This window comes from Enhydra lutris, unplaced genomic scaffold (genome assembly GCF_002288905.1).
Source record: "Enhydra lutris kenyoni isolate GAN:26980312 unplaced genomic scaffold, ASM228890v2 scaffoldscaffold45, whole genome shotgun sequence".
NCBI lineage: Eukaryota > Metazoa > Chordata > Mammalia > Carnivora > Mustelidae > Enhydra > Enhydra lutris.
The window spans coordinates 13,916,329-13,931,179 of NW_019154129.1; the positions used below are offsets into that span (position 1 = coordinate 13,916,329).

At 57.6% G+C, this 14,851-nt stretch overlaps 2 protein-coding genes across 3 annotated transcripts in view; both read right to left on the reverse strand.

The window, feature by feature from the left end:
• Positions 1-5,740, reverse strand: part of LOC111156041 (cyclin F) — an 18,773-nt gene extending 13,033 nt beyond the window's left edge. Inside the window, exons 1-6 of one of the 2 annotated variants that reach the window (XM_022516618.1) lie at positions 5,725-5,740; positions 4,874-5,028; positions 3,562-3,668; positions 2,494-2,561; positions 1,122-1,315; positions 666-719 (exon numbers count right to left, since the gene is read on the reverse strand). In XM_022516618.1, the coding sequence (XP_022372326.1) occupies positions 666-719; positions 1,122-1,315; positions 2,494-2,561; positions 3,562-3,668; positions 4,874-5,028; positions 5,725-5,740 (594 nt within the window). Of the gene's footprint in view, positions 1-665; positions 720-1,061; positions 1,316-2,493; positions 2,562-3,561; positions 3,669-4,873; positions 5,029-5,724 lie in introns of both variants that reach the window. The other variant, XM_022516617.1, reaches the window with a different exon arrangement.
• Positions 5,741-6,520: 780 nt separating this feature from the next.
• The window catches only part of LOC111156282 (ATP-binding cassette sub-family A member 17-like), a 69,546-nt gene continuing 61,215 nt past the window's right edge, over positions 6,521-14,851 (reverse strand). Inside the window, 6 exon segments of the mRNA XM_022517060.1 lie at positions 6,521-6,695; positions 8,665-8,798; positions 9,300-9,373; positions 9,511-9,701; positions 9,956-10,126; positions 11,135-11,322. Coding sequence (XP_022372768.1) covers positions 6,521-6,695; positions 8,665-8,798; positions 9,300-9,373; positions 9,511-9,701; positions 9,956-10,126; positions 11,135-11,322 — 933 coding nt within the window.

Consider the following 14,851-nt stretch of genomic DNA (forward strand, 5'->3'; position numbering starts at 1 on the left):
ATTTGGGAGTCTTTCTTTTAACAAAATGAGTTAACTAAACCGAGAGTGGAAACGACTTCTCTCAAAATATGTGCTCTCACAACCGCGGAGAAAGCAAGCTTCAGGGCTCTGCCCTCACGGGCCCCCTCCCTCCAGGGTGAGGTTTGTGTTTGGCTCGGCTCTGGGCTGCCGGAGGGTCAGTCCTCCATACCGACCCTCCCAGAGGGTGGCACACAGGTTTTCTTGAGGCTTCTCCTGGGCCTCGCTCACGCTCAGTGTCCCTCCCTGCTTCTGCACCTGTCACCAGAAGCCACCACCTTCCCTGAGTTTGCTGCAGAGCTGGCTTGTTAATCGTGAGCTCGGTAAAGCTTTCTTCAGCATAGGGAGGTCTGTGGGAAGAGCGGGAGAGGCTGCCCGGAGCCAGGCCACAAAACCAGCCCATGGCCCAGCGAGCACTCGGACACTCTGCCAGGCTCTAGGCCGCTTCCTACAAGTGGAGCTGCCCTGGGCGTTACACCCCGCATGACCCCTCCTGCTGCTTCCCATGTACTTCCTGCTCCCTGGTGTCTGCAGCTGCTGGAAAGGCGGACAGCACAGAAACACAGAGTCCCGTGCTCCACACCCATGTGCTCGGGGCCCAGGGCCACTGCGGCTGGCACAGGGTCCAGGCGGGACAGACGACTCACCTCGAAGAGACTGAGCACTCTCCCCAAGCAGTGCAGTATGGACGCCCGGTGAGTCTGAGCAGTGAGAAGAGGAGGAGAAAGTGTGGTCATCGGTGGAAAGAGGACTTCCAGGGCACCACCCTTCCCTGTCCACCTGTCCCTGTGGCCCCCGCCTGGCTCACACCCCACCCTGAGGTGTACTCCCTGATTTCAGGCTTCGGGGAGCTGGGGTCCTGTGTTCCCAGCTGTCAACGCATTTTCAGCCCAGCCCCTCGTGGGATTCCCTGGGAGCCCCAGTGGTGAGGCTTCCTCTCCTGCTGGCTCATCTCTAGATGCCCCCATGCCCACGCTCCCGATTTTCCACACCTCCACTGCCGTCAGGTGCCTGGCCTTACGTGGTCCAGTGTCTCTACTCACCCTATGGGGCTCGGACCGTCCGGCATGCCGGCCCCACGTGTGTCCCTTGCCAGGACCCACCCCTTGCAGCTGGCACTCCGCCCTGAGGCTCTCATGAACCACGGCCTTGCAGCAGCTTCCAGACACCGACCATGGAGGGCGGATGAAGAGCCAGATGAAGGGCGCAGCACCCACATTCAGTCGCTCCGCGAGACTGAAGAAACGAGAAGCCTTCAGGCCGTTCACCTCCGCACGGGCTTCATCAGACACAGACACTGTGGACACGGACAGAATGTTACCCCAGACGTCTCTGACAGACAGGTGCACAGAAGTCTCGATGGCTTTTTTCAAAGTCGACAATCTCACGCCTGCCACAGCACAACACTGCTGGTGTTGAAGGAGAGCAGAGCCCTCCAAGATGGGGGCTCCTCCCTTTCTTCCCATACCTTGCGAATCATGTGTCACTGCCAGGGTCCTCCCAGCAGCCTAGGATCTGAAGGTCTGGGAAGGTGTCCCCCTGCGGAGGTGGCACCAGCACCCTCCCTCCTGCTGGAAGCTACAGCCTGAACCCACACTAGCAGGTGTGGTGTTTCTTGTGGGGCTAATGTTCCAAATCTGGCTGGTGGCGATGGCTGCGCCACGCTGTGAGGGAGGTGCATACAAGCTGCTGGCTTGGACACTTGGGGCGGGTGAGGCGGATGGCACATGAGTCCTGTCTGGAGCCACTGTCTGATGGGGCAGCAGGACTGCTCCTCGCCTCTACTGCTCTCAACAGTCCTATAGCAGGGGCTGTCTCGGCAATATGCCACATCTTTGAGAAGCAGCAGCGTAGCAGCTCTCCCCAGGCTTTATGTGTTTGGGGGGTCCAACTGGACACCCTGCAGGCTGGTTCTGTGTGCTAAGCAACGGGGCAGGCACCGGGACAGGAGGAGGCCACACGGGTTCTTTCAAGGAGCACCTGTTCCCTGAGGGGCGAAGGAGTTCAGGCACTGAGCCGGCTTTGACCTGCATGGACCTGCCTCCCACTGGAGCCGGGGCTACCATGTTATGAACACCCCACAGAATTAGGAACTCTTTGATCGCTGCCCCGGAGTTCCAGGGAGGAACTATGGCCAAGGAAGGAGAGGGGCCAGCACCTACACGTGGGCTGTGGGGTTCACTGGACGGAGCAGGGCATTGCTGGGGGTGGGGAAGCCTGGCTTGCCTGAGTAGCCTCCCCTCCCCCCACTCTAAGTCTCAAAGCATTCATCAAAACAAAGTTTGTTAAAATAAAGTGTACGGACTCAAAGTTCACCAGTGCATCCCACTCCTGTGAGCATAGGCTGCTGAGGGGAGAGGCCCGCAGCTGGACCTGGCAGGGATAAGGGGTGAAGGGGCGAGGAAGGGCTCATGCCTGTTCTACAAGGTCAGCACCGAGCTGGGTGAGGCCAGCCCCAGCCCCGGGAGGACTTACGGCCTTCATTGTAGAGGTAGGCTATGCCCAGCTTCACGGCAGCTTCAAAATTTCCCTTTTCCGCAGCCCTAGACCATTAAAAACACACAGCATCACCTGTGTTGTCCTGGGAAGGTCCTGTCCCTCCACGGCACCCGACGCTAGAACACTTGTTCCCTAACTGGGGATTTTTTAGGCAATGCAGTCAAATATCACTCATCCATGACGCACGACAACATGGACCAACCTTAAAGGCGTGCCAAGCACAAGAACGCAGCCACAGAACGCCACATGTTGTAAGACTCCCCTTACGTGAAATGCCCACAGCAGGCAAATCCACGGGTAAGTGGGCAATGTAGGGCTGCCCGGGACTGGGGGGATCGCAGGGAAAATAGGGAGTGGGCACTGAAGTCAACCCCTATTCCCTCTGGCTTTGCCACGGGGGTAGTGAGGATGTTCTCAAGTTAGTGGCGATGCTTGCACAACTCTGTGACTCTACGAAAAACCACTGAGTTGCACACCCTCAATGAAGAAATCACATGGTATGTGGCTTAGGTTTCAGGCGGCCTGTCTCGAGCCACCGACACACAGGGACAGTAGGTCTAGCCACTAGCATGCCGGGGCTCCCAGGCTGAGGGGCTCACACCTGATCTGACCCTCCCTCTGGGTCCCAACCCCAGCAGGAGGACAGGATCAGCCAGGGAGTAAAATCCAATAGGAGTGAAATCACACGCTTTGAACTTAAAAAATAAAATAAAAAAATAAAAAGAGGGCTGAGTACAATTTCCACAGGGAGGTGACCTGCGTTTGAATCACGCAGACTGGTCCCAGCCCAAGGGAGACCCTTTGAAGCATGACAGTGACTAATGAGTCTGGTGGGGCTGGTGGCACAGATGGCCGATGACTGTGCTTCACGTGACTCCACAGGTGATGCTGACAGCCCCCAGTCCCTCCCTGGGGGTGAGGTGTGGGCGAGGGCAACTGCAAAAGGAAAAAAGCCTGCCCAAGTCAGGCGCTGGGACACAGGCTGGCATACCGGGGAGGCCCAGAGACGGGAGAAAACGGAGCTGTGGTCAGGGGCACGGATACCTTTCAAAGAGCTTCAGGTTCCTTGGAGAAGGCCACAGTTCCTGGAAGCTGGCACATGCCCACACGCTGGCGTGGTTGTCCACCAGGTATTTCAGGTGGGAATGCACCTGCAGAACGGAAGTGGCGGGGATTACCACGGGCCCTCCCAGAAGCCCCACTCCTGGAGCCCTTGAACATGGGACAAAGACAGATGGAGGGCCCCCTGTGGATCAAAGTCATGGCTGCTTTAAGAGACGGAAGAAACAAGTTTCTCGGAGGCTCTAAAGGTGGGGACAGTGCTGCCAGAAGGGGGAATAAGCATCCAGACTGAGAAAGGAGGAGACGCCCCTGTAAGGGTGTATCCCCTACTTGACTCTAACGGGAGCAAGTAGAACAGAATTATGGTATGTGCTCCTCTACCTGGGGCTTTGCCAGTGGGAACATGGCTGGCGTCTGAAGGTCAATGGAGGGTCTAGAAAAAGACCAATAAACTCAATACCACCCTGGTCAGAGGCAGGAAGTGCCCCAGCTGGGAGCCCTGAGCCCAGGCAAGCGTTTCAGGTGCTGAAGTTTCCATTGCTATTGAATACTCAGCACGCGTGGATATTATGACCACACAGAGGTGGCTTTGGGAGTCAGAGAAACAAGTTCCTGGTGGACTTTTCCCACCAATATGCGGTATGCCCTTGAGTAAGTCAGTCTGAAGGAGGCTGCTGTTGAGTATGTGCAAACTAACTCCCAGGGTCCCTTTCAGGGCTCGATACTATGTGTGGTTTGTCTTTGTGAATGTATTTTTGTTTTCTTTAATGCTCTCTTATTCTTTTTTTTTTTCTTTTAATTTAAAGATTTTTTAATTTATTTATTTATTTGTCAGGGACAGAGGGAGAGAGAGCGAGCGAGCACAGGCAGACAGAGAGGCAGGCAGAGGCAGAGGGAGAAGCAGGCTCCCTGCCGAGCAAGGAGCCCGATGTGGGACTCGATCCCAGGACCCTGGGATCATGACCTGAGCCGAAGGCAGCCGCTTAACCAACTGAGCCACCCAGGCGTCCCTAATGCTCTCTTATTCTTAAAAGGTGAGAACTTCACCACCACATTAGGGTCCTTTCTCTGTCAGACATTGCAATGAACGGATTCAAAACATATGGCACTATGTTTCAGCTTTCCGATTGCAACAACCTCAAACACCTAGTAACAACATCACGCTTGTTGCCTCTTCCCTCTTTTGTAGCCAAAATGTTGTTCTGACATTGAAGAATGGGAAGCCCTGATGAGACAACCAGCAAGTCAGGCCAACAAGCTACAGGGCTGACGCCACTTTAATCTGGCGACTTACAGCTCGGACAGCCAGGATGTCCCCAACAGAAAGCCACTTCAGGATATGAAAGAGCACATCTTCAGGGAGGCTCAGGATGGTTAGGTTTCGGGGTCTCCTCTTTATTCTTCGCTTTGTAGGGTAACAGAAACACTTGGCACACCGGCAGTGGATCACTGAGGAAGAACAGCAGAATGGTGTCGGGGATGTGCAGGAAGGGAGCTGTGCTGACGGGCACAGTTGTATCTGAAGACGACTGAACAGAAGCAACCGGCTGCATTTCTGGTCCCAAACAAGCGTTAAATAAGAGTGGGGGGTCCGCGGATTCCCGCAGCCACCGTCATTCATTCAGAGTCAGGAAGTGCTTAAGGCAAACAGCAGGCGAGCCTGGAACTTGGCTACTGGGGCAAGAGTGACCAGGGCGGATGCTGGTTCTGCCCTCCGACCCCTGCCCATCTCCGAGAGGATACAGCAGGAGCCCCTCGCCCCGCTCACCTGGCGTCCTCCCCGCCGCCCGCCCGCGGGACCCCCTCCGCAGGCCTTCCTGCCCTGCCCTGCCCTGCCCGGCTCCGCACCGAGGTCGCCTACCAGCAATTACGGGCCGCGCGGGGCGCCTGGGGCCCACGGGGTAGCTGGATGGGGCCGCCACACCGTCCTCGTCCCCTCGCTCTAGGCGGGTCGCGCTACTCTCCGGCCAGGACAGGTGCCCGGTCCGGCGCGGGGCGTTCACGCCAAGCCCACCCTCACCCGCGGCGCCACCGGGCATTTAAACCGCGCGCCGGACGGACGCCGCCGTGACGCCCCGCACGCGGGGCCGAAGGGCCCGAGCCGCCCCGCCCGGTGTCCGCCCGCAGCCCGCGCCCGGCACTCACCACCGCCGCTCCCCATCGCCGTCGCCGCCGCCGCCGCCGCCGCCGCCGCCGCCGCCGCAGCCAACTCCGTCGCCCGCGCCCCCGACAGCCGTCAGCCCCGCTCGCCCAGCGCAGGCGCAAACCTGCCCCGCCGCCCGCCCGAGTTTTCAAATGCGCCCGGCCCTCCCATTGGCCGGCCGGGGGGGGCGCGCGTCGCCGGGCCGCCGGGCCCCGGCCCCGGCCCCGCCCCCACACCCGCGCCGGGCGCTCGCGATTGGCCACGCCAGGACGCGAATTCGAACGCCGGCCATTGATTGGTGGATTCCACGCGGCCGCCCCGCCTCCCCGGGCGGGGCGGGAAGGGTCCCCGGGGAGCGCGGCGTAGCCCAGGTTGGCGGGGGCGTCTCTGTGTGTGCATGAGCCCGGGCAGTTCCCGCTGCGCGGGGCCAGGCTAGCGGCGTCCGCGGAAGCCTGTGCGCGCCCGCCACGCCCCTGGCCCCGAGGCCGCGCGTCCAGCCTCCGGCCCGCGCGTCTGGCGGGGAGACTGCTGCTCGGACGGCCGGGCCACAGAGGGCTGGGACCGGAACGCCGCCCCTCCAGCGCCTCGGCCGGCGCCTTCTTTCCCCGAATTGTGGCTCCGGCGTCCCTTGGGCAGGACGTCGCCCCGTCTGTCCCCGCTGTGTCCTCCCTGCCCCCCGGGAGCCGGCTCCACTGGCTGCCGCCGGCCACCCCAGCACCGTGTCAGTCAGGACTGGGCAGTGCCCTCCTGCCGGGCCCGTCTTTCACTGGGGGAACGCTGGACGGAGGAGGACACTCCTCACCCGTGCGCGCCCCTAGCCAGCCCCCCCTCCCCTCCGGCCGGCCCCTGGGTCGTCTGGGCAGCCGGGCGGGCGCACACGAGAGCCACGCTGCCCATTCTGCCGCAGGGGGCAGGGAAGTACACGGACGGCCGCACCCGGGGTGTGAGCGGCCCCCCTGTTAGGCCCCTGGACCTGGGGTTGAAGCAGAGGGGACAGAGCCCCAGCGAGCGGGCTTCGGGGCTCCTCAGATGGCCCGTGACACCCAGAAGCATAACAGGAGCCCAGGGCGGACTCCGGGTTTCTCATCCTTCCTCACACCTTTGGTTACTGCTTCCAGCCGTGTTACTGGGCTGTCCGCCTCCCCTGCCCTGTGGCTTCGTTGCTGGGCTCCCCCAGGGCAGTGGCGTGCCCTTTCAGCCTGGATGCAGGGAGCACCTTGAAGGGCTAGTAAACCATTGTCACCACGCCCACTCCCCTGGGGAGCCCAAAACATCGTCCTTGCTCCCTTAAGTCCCTCAGGTGTCCTATCCCTGCTTCCTTATGTCCTCATTGTTTTTTTCTTTATTCAGAGGTAAAGTTTTCATATTTTTCGGAAAACCAGTGCTCTTCTCTTGGCCATGCTGCGAGCCCTCGCCTGCAGCCTGCGTCCGTCACCCTGGCAGGAAGAACCTGCGGGGGTGATGGGGTGGGGGGTGCCAGAGCCTGTGGGGGTGACAAGCCGCTCCCAGCGGGCGAGGAGAGCCCGCTTCCCACGGGACACCCCCCACGCAGGAGGGTTGAGAACTCACTGGAAAAGTCTGGATTGTCGGGGGTCTGGGAAGTTCCTGACTCGAAGAAGATGGTGGTTGAAGTCATGGGGTGGGGGGTGAATGAGAATGATTCAAGGACAGCAGGGTGCAGAGGTGGGAGTGAGGGGAAAAGGCTGTGGGCGGGACCCTCTGAAATGCCACCAGCAGACACAAGGAGAGAGGGTGGAGAGACCAGCGGGGTGGCCGCCAGGGGTGGAGCAGTGCTGCAATTTGGGGTGAGTGGTGATGGCAGGTAGGAAGTCTGCTGAGGGACAGGAGACACCGCTTTCCAGGAGCTTGGTTGAGAAAGGAGGGAGAGAGCTACCTGCAAAGGCTGGAGAAAGGCTCTGTGATAGGGCACTTCCCAGAGGAGTGCACAGAGGCTGGCCCGAGCCTCGGCCTGGAGCACACAGGCCTGCACTCAGTGGCTGTCACACCTGAGCGGCGTCAGAAGTGCCTGTTAACACGGGGTCCTTACAACACAGATTGCCGGGTCCCACACCAAGTATTTCCAATTCACCAGGTCTGGGGTGGGGCCCAAGAATCTGGATTTCTAGCATGTTTCTAGCTGCTGCTTAGGAACCCCACTTTGAGAACCTCTCTGTGACTTGAATCTTGGCTCCACTTCCTGTTGACTGTAGGAAGTGGACGGATGTCTCTTAAGTTTCAGGTTATTCATCTGAGTAACACTTTATGGGTTGATGGGCTGTCTTGTGCAGGCTCACCCCTAAGATTTGTAAGGACCGGGGGTGGGGGGGCGTGTGCAGAGATCAAACGGAGCCTCACGAATCCCAATACTCAAATGCCGAAAAATTAAGACTTCGCTTAGCAAACTTGTCAATCATCTTCCTCTTGCTTTCAGAAGGACGGTGTTATGAGAACCGTGGTCACCCCCAGGCCACTGCACCTTAAAAGGACATGGCAGGTGCACCTCTGAGGCTGCTGACACAGCCAGGTCTCAGGGAGGCCATGCAGCCACCCAGTAGGACTCAAGGGGATCGTTTTCCACTGAAATGGAACTAGGTTCTTCACCAGGTCTGTAAAGTGAGGGCCCAGTTTAACAGAGAGCCACCCAGACCCTGAACTGAGCTCACTGTGTCTATGAGCTGCTTTTGTAACTCCTCGCAGCATTTGGCAAACTGTGCACTCTTTATTATAGGAAGTAAACATCTCAGGGAGGTGGAGAGGGAGGCTGGGAGGAAAATAGAGAGGGAGGCAGGGAGAAAAATAGAGAGGAAGGTGGAGAGGGAGGCTGGGAGAAAAGTAGAGGGGGAGGTGGAGAGGGAGGCTGGGAGGGAAGTAGAGCAGGAGGCTGGGAGGGCAGTGGAGAGGGAGGTGGAGAGGTTGGTGAATGGTCTGCTGGCTCTGCTTGCCCTTGTTTGTTTTCCTCTTTGGTTGGATGCGCAGAGCAGGTGAAGCTCAGGAAAATGTCCTCCAGAGACACTTGGTTGACACAGTAGTTGTCCAGTCTGAATTTCGTCTTGGCTTGCTTCAGAATGTCAAACACCTTTTGGGAAGAAGGGAGGCCACTGTGGATGATGGGCACAAGGGAAGGGACAGGAGGCAGCAGAGAGTAGGAAGAGGAAGGGTCTTGGGTGTGATGAAGCCCCTCAAAGACCCATCTCTTTTTCAGCTGTCCCCAGAGCACTTCCTAAGAAGTCAGTCCTAGGGAAGTCAGCTGTCTGATCTCAGGGAAAGGCACTGCCCGGGCATGGGGCCAGCAGGCAGAAGCCCCAGCTGGATCTCTGGCGTGCTGTCGGACCCTGCACGTGCAGTGTCCCCTCTCTGGACCCGCTTCCCTCTCTCTGAAATGAGGGGTAGGAGGAGCTGAAAGTCCCTTCCAGCTCACACGTCCTCGTGTTTTATGAAATCTGTGTGAATATTACCGTGGAGACGGCAGAGAAAAAATGCTGTGAATGCAACGTTCATGAAGAAAAGGAAACACGTCACCCCAGAAAGTAGGTGACATCACAGCTTTGCTCCCTCTGATGCCCAGGTACATGCTCACCTTGGCCCAGCTGAGGTCATCCCCGGGCAGGTGGTAATGGACCATCCCTTGGTGTTCATCTTCCAGGACGCTGCCTGCACGGAGAGGACACCGTGTTCCCCGGAGGGCCTGGGACCATGGAGTCACGGCCCTCCTCTCAGGGGTCAGGGACGGGGATGGGGGGGGCTCGGCAGGGCTGAGGCACAGAGTCCCTCTGTGTGGTGGCCCTCACCTGGGAAGGTCAGGGTCACAAACGCCTTGAACTCCTCCAGCGCCTCCTGCTGCCCGTCGCCCCGCACCTTGGCCTGCAGGGAATAGCCGCTGCCGAACTTGCTCTTGAGGTGCTGGGGGCTGCCCAGGCACTTGAACTGACCCTGCACCATGATGGCCAGCCGGGTGCACAAGGCCTCGCATTCCTCCATGCTGGGGAGAGGGGCGGAGGCCTGACGGGGGGCAGGGGATGCCGACGCCCGCCTTCCGTGACAGAGGCTCCCGCAGAGAGGCCGGTGTCCACGGCCAGATCGCACCGCTCCTGATTCCCACGTTCAGAGAGGGGCCCGCATGGCGAGGCTGGGCACGTTCCTCAGGGGCTCCGACCCAGCTGCTGACAGGTCTTCTGTGCCCCCGGCCCCACCCAGCCAGCCTCTTCCACCGACCCCCGGAGACTCCGGCTCTACCTGTGGGAGGTGATGACGATGGCCTTGCCGGACTCGCGGGCCCGGGCCAAGGTGTCTCAGAGCAGGCGCCGGGCCACGGGGTCCATGCCGGTGGATGGCTCGTCCAGGAAGATGACCGAAGGCTCCCCAAGCAGGGCGACAGCCGTGCTCAGCTTCCGCCTGTTGCCGCCGCTGGGAGCAGAGAGGGAAAGGTTGGGGTGAATGGCAACCAACAATCAGCAGCAGCCCACCCGCCCTACACACACACACACACACACACACACACACACACACACACACACACACACACACACAGGCTTTCTGTTCTCTGTGGGGAAAGCATCCCACAGCCCCTGAGTGGGGCTTTAGTGACATGGCCCGCCACCCTCCTGTGAGGTTGCACTGTGACTTGGCTGTCCACTCAGTATACAGGTCATGGCCCCGGACACAGGGGTCGGTCCGCGGAGAGCACATGGTCTGTGAGTCTTCTCTGAGGGTCTCTGGTGTTGGGGGCTTAAGGACAGAGGACCATTTTAGCGAACTTTTAAAAAATGAACACATGGCATTTACCACGTGCGTGGGGGCCGTTCTAAACTTTGCTAGTGTTAACTCGTTTAATCTTCAAGAGATGCAGGGAAGTACAAAAACCTGTCTGAAACCCTAGCCAGCAGGGAGGGAAGAGCCAAGCGACTGGCCCCTGGGACTCTCCGCTGTCCCTGTCCCAGGAGTGCGATACTGTCATCAGCCTCCAGGGGGCGCTGCACACACCGGAGGAAGTCCTGAGACCCGCCGGCTTCGGATGATAAGGGCACTGGGTTCCCAATCAGTGGCCACGGAGTGGGGAGGAAGACCCCTTCAGTCTCTCACCTGAACATCGGCAGCTCAGATGCCCCAGACACAGCGAGATACGGTAATGGGCGAGCCTACCAAAAATCGAGGCCCTCTGGAACGTGCGGGACGGTAACACCTGTGATGCTACCTGTTCTTACCCACCTACCCACCTTCCCCCGGGGCGGAGTGGGAGCAGTGCCTCTGGGCAGCCCAGACCACAGACCCCTGCGTCTGCAGGACGGGGCCACCTCCCGCAAATCTGCCCTATGGCACGCGGACTGCACAGGCACCCCAAACCCGGAGCTCACGGTCTTGGCCTGCACGGAGGAGAGCGGGAGCACCTATCTTTGGTGGGGGCGGAGGCCTCACCTGTAGGTCTTCACCAGCTTGTCCGTGTTCCCGTGCATGAGTAAGTCATCAAGAATTTGTTCCACGCAGGCAGTGATGTGGCACTCAGGGACGCCCCGGATCCAGGCGTACAAGACCAGCGTCTCCCGGCCCGTCATGTGGTTGAGCAGGGCGTCAAACTGAGGACAGTAGCTGATCTGGGACCGCACCTGGGGTTGGAGCACAGCCCAAGAGGGGGACCCATCAGAAGGAGAGCCGCCAGTCGCGTGCAGGGCTGGACACCCACCCTGGCCTCGCCCCCGCCAGGCTCCGGCCCTGCTCTGAGTATGGGCCGTGTGCACGGACGTGTGCCACGTGGGGGGAGTGGGACAACAGTGGCATCAGGGAGCCCAGATGGGGTGCTCACGGCCGGGCCACTGTCTGTGTATGCGCACACGTGGGGCCCTTCCCCCTGCCTGCCTGGCATGAATCCTCAGTGCCCACCCCCTCCTCCCTGCCTCTTGTCACCAAGACGGCATCTGGTTAGTAGAAGGTGTTGTATTCCCCCCGCTAACAATATTTTCTATTAGACGTGTAATCCGTAAGTAGGTTTCCTCTGTAGAACACTCGCAGGAAGACTGCTAGAACTTCGGCTGGCTCCCAGCAGAGGACCGGTTGTGTGTCTGTTTTTGCCAAAACACTATCCTCTGCCGTTCTGCAAATCACCTTTCTAACTCAGCCTGATGTCTTTTTTTTTTTTTTTAAGATTTTATTTATTCATTTGAGACAGAGAGAGAGCGAGCGTGAGCAGGAGGTAGGGGCAGAGGGAGAGGGAGAAATAGGCTCCCTCTGAGCGGGGAGCCTGACGTGGGGCTTGATCCTGGGACCCTGAGATCATGACCTGAGCTGAAGGCAGACGCCCAACCAACTGAGCCACTCAGGCGCCCCTCAACATTATGTCTTAAAGATTTTTCTCAGTCAAGATATACATGTCTAATCCAACTCAGTTGAACTGCTACTTGGCCAGTCAGGGAAGGCTTCTAGATTTTATTTAGCTGTTTATTAAAAAAACTCAGGCACATGTGAGTTATTTCCCTGTTTTTGGCTTTATAAACTTGCATTGAACTGTGCCCTTGTTCGTGCCCCTGGCCAAGGGTTCCCCTGGAGTAGATGATGAAAGTGGTAAGATACCATTCTTGAGAAAGAGCCAATGCTCTTCTTTCCATCTGTGTCCCCACCGAAGCAAGGAACCACTCTGGGTGCCCCTGGTGGGGGCGGCGTGCACTGCTCTGACCGGACGCAGACGGGGAGACCGCCTGGATGGAGTGAACGAAGGGAGAACGCACCGGGAACATCACACCGCTGAGCGTGGGGCTTCCCCTGAAGACATCTGCCACGAGGAGCAACATGAGGGCAAGCGACTCACACTACGAGATATGAGCATTTCTGGTAGGTCGCTCTCATCAGGTGATTTTAACCTGAAGATTCTCCTATTTGTAGTTTGCTGAAAATTGTTTAGTCATGAACAAGGTAGAGGGTTGTTTTTGGTTTTGGTTTTATTTCTTTGTTTTTTGACTGTTTTGTTTTGTTTTTAAAGATTTTAATTGTTTGAGAAGGTGGGGAGCAGCAGAGGCAGAGGGAGAAGCGGGCTTCCCACTGAGCAGGGAGCCTGATGTGGGGCTGGAGCCCGGGACCCTGAGGGACAGTCTGAGCTGAAAGCAAACGCTTTGCCGACCAAGCCCCCCAGGAGTCCCAAGAAGGCATAGATCTTTGACCCGTAGTTCCGTTCACGTCTGGTTTGGGTCTCTATAGGTTTTCTATCTCTTGAAACAGTTTTGGGGTAGAAGCCTTGAAAATGTAATGTGATATAAAGAAAATGAAGGAATGTAATGTTCTTACACACCTGAGCCTGTAGTACACTGGGGCTGGGCTAGGGTGGCCACAGACACTGTTCAGCATGGGCCAAGGACAACCCCTCAGTGGAGCCACACGATTCCAGGGCGATGAGCATGGCTCACGGAAACGCGTGTCACGTCCAAGCCGTGGATGGGAACACCAGCGCATCCTGGTAAAAATATAGCTTAGAAAACACAAAAGAATGCTTGAAAGGGCTTGTCCATCTAAACGGTGGTGAGAAGGAGGCAGAGCGAGGAGTTCGGTGATGAGATGAACCCGTGTGAGATTTCCAGGAGAAAGAGGAGGGATGGAGGGGCAGGCTGAACTAGACATAAATCCCCCATTTCTAACGGTGAGGTCACACGGATGCCAGGAGGCGATGTGAAGAAGGGTTGTGGGGAGGCCGACGTCCGATTTCCTGGAAGATGCCATTTGATTTTAAATAACACAGAGAAATGTAAATTTCTAGTCCCCTGAGTTTATGGAACAAGTTGGTACTTCTGTGTGGCTTCAGAAAAGGTCTGCAGGCTGGAGGGCTGGTGACAGTAAGACCAGGTTCAGAATCTGTCCACGACCAGCTGCTGTGTCCCTTCTCCTCCTCTCCCTTCCTTTCCTCGTTTGTTTTTTGGTTCATTCCTCCCTTCCCTTTTTAAAGATTTTATTTACTTATCTGAGAGAAAAAAAGAGCGTGTGTGCGAGTCGGGGGAGGAAGAGGGAGAGAATCCCATGCTGACTTTGTGCTGAGTGCAGAGCCGGACGTGGGACTCGATCCCTCGATCTTGAGACCATGACCAGAGCTGAAATCGAGTCGAGCACTGAACTGACTGAGCCCCCCGGGTGCCCCGTTCCTTGCCTTTTATAGCAGCTTTACTGAGACGCAATTCACGCGCCATGGAATTCACCATATTCACGAATTGAATGTATACAATTCTGTGGTTTTTAGCATACTTAGAGGGGTGCCTTTGTGATCACAGTTAAGTCTAGAACATTTCATTTCCCCCAAAGAAACCGCATACCCGTTAGCACTCACTCCCCACTGTCTCTAATACCCTCAGCCCCCAGCAACCACTGGTCTCCAGATTTGCTTCTCTTGGGCGTTTCACCCAAAGCAAATCATATAATATATGGCCTTTATTTAAAAATTGTTTTTAAAGATTTATTTATTTATTTTTGAGAAAGAGAGTGTGCAAGGAGGAGAGCGAGGGCAATGTGGGGCAGAGGCAGTGGGAGAAGCAGGATCCCCGTGGAGCAGGGAGCCTGATGCGGGGCTCCATCCAAGGACCCAGGGATCCTGACCTGAGCCGAAGGCAGATGCTTATCCGACTGAGCCACCCAGGCGCCCATTAAATAAATTTTTAAAAAAAAATTTAAAAGGGGCTCCTGGGTGGCTCAGTCAGTTGAGCACCCGACTCTCGCCTTTAGCTCAGGTCATCATCTCAGGGTCCTGGGATTGAGCTCCACATGGGGCTCCGTCTTCTGCGAGGAGTCTGCTTCTCCCTCGCCGTGGGCCTTTCCCCCTATTTGCAAGCTCGCTGTCTCTCAAATAAATAAATAAAATCTTTTAAAAAAATTTATTTAAGGAACACCTACACCCAACATGGGGCTCGAACTCCCAACCCCGAGATCAGGAGGCACACGCCCCTCCCACCGAGCCCGCCAGGCGTCCCTGATACATGGCCTTCCGTAACTGGCTTCTGTCACCGAGCATCCCGGTTCCAGGTCCAGCCGCCTCGTAGCTGGTGTCCGTCCTTCATTCCTTTACGCGGCTGGATGGCACCCTATCGTACAGATAGACCACGTTTTGCAAATCTACTCCTCTCCTGACCCACGCTGGAGTTGTGAATCTGCCGCTGTGGCCGGGCC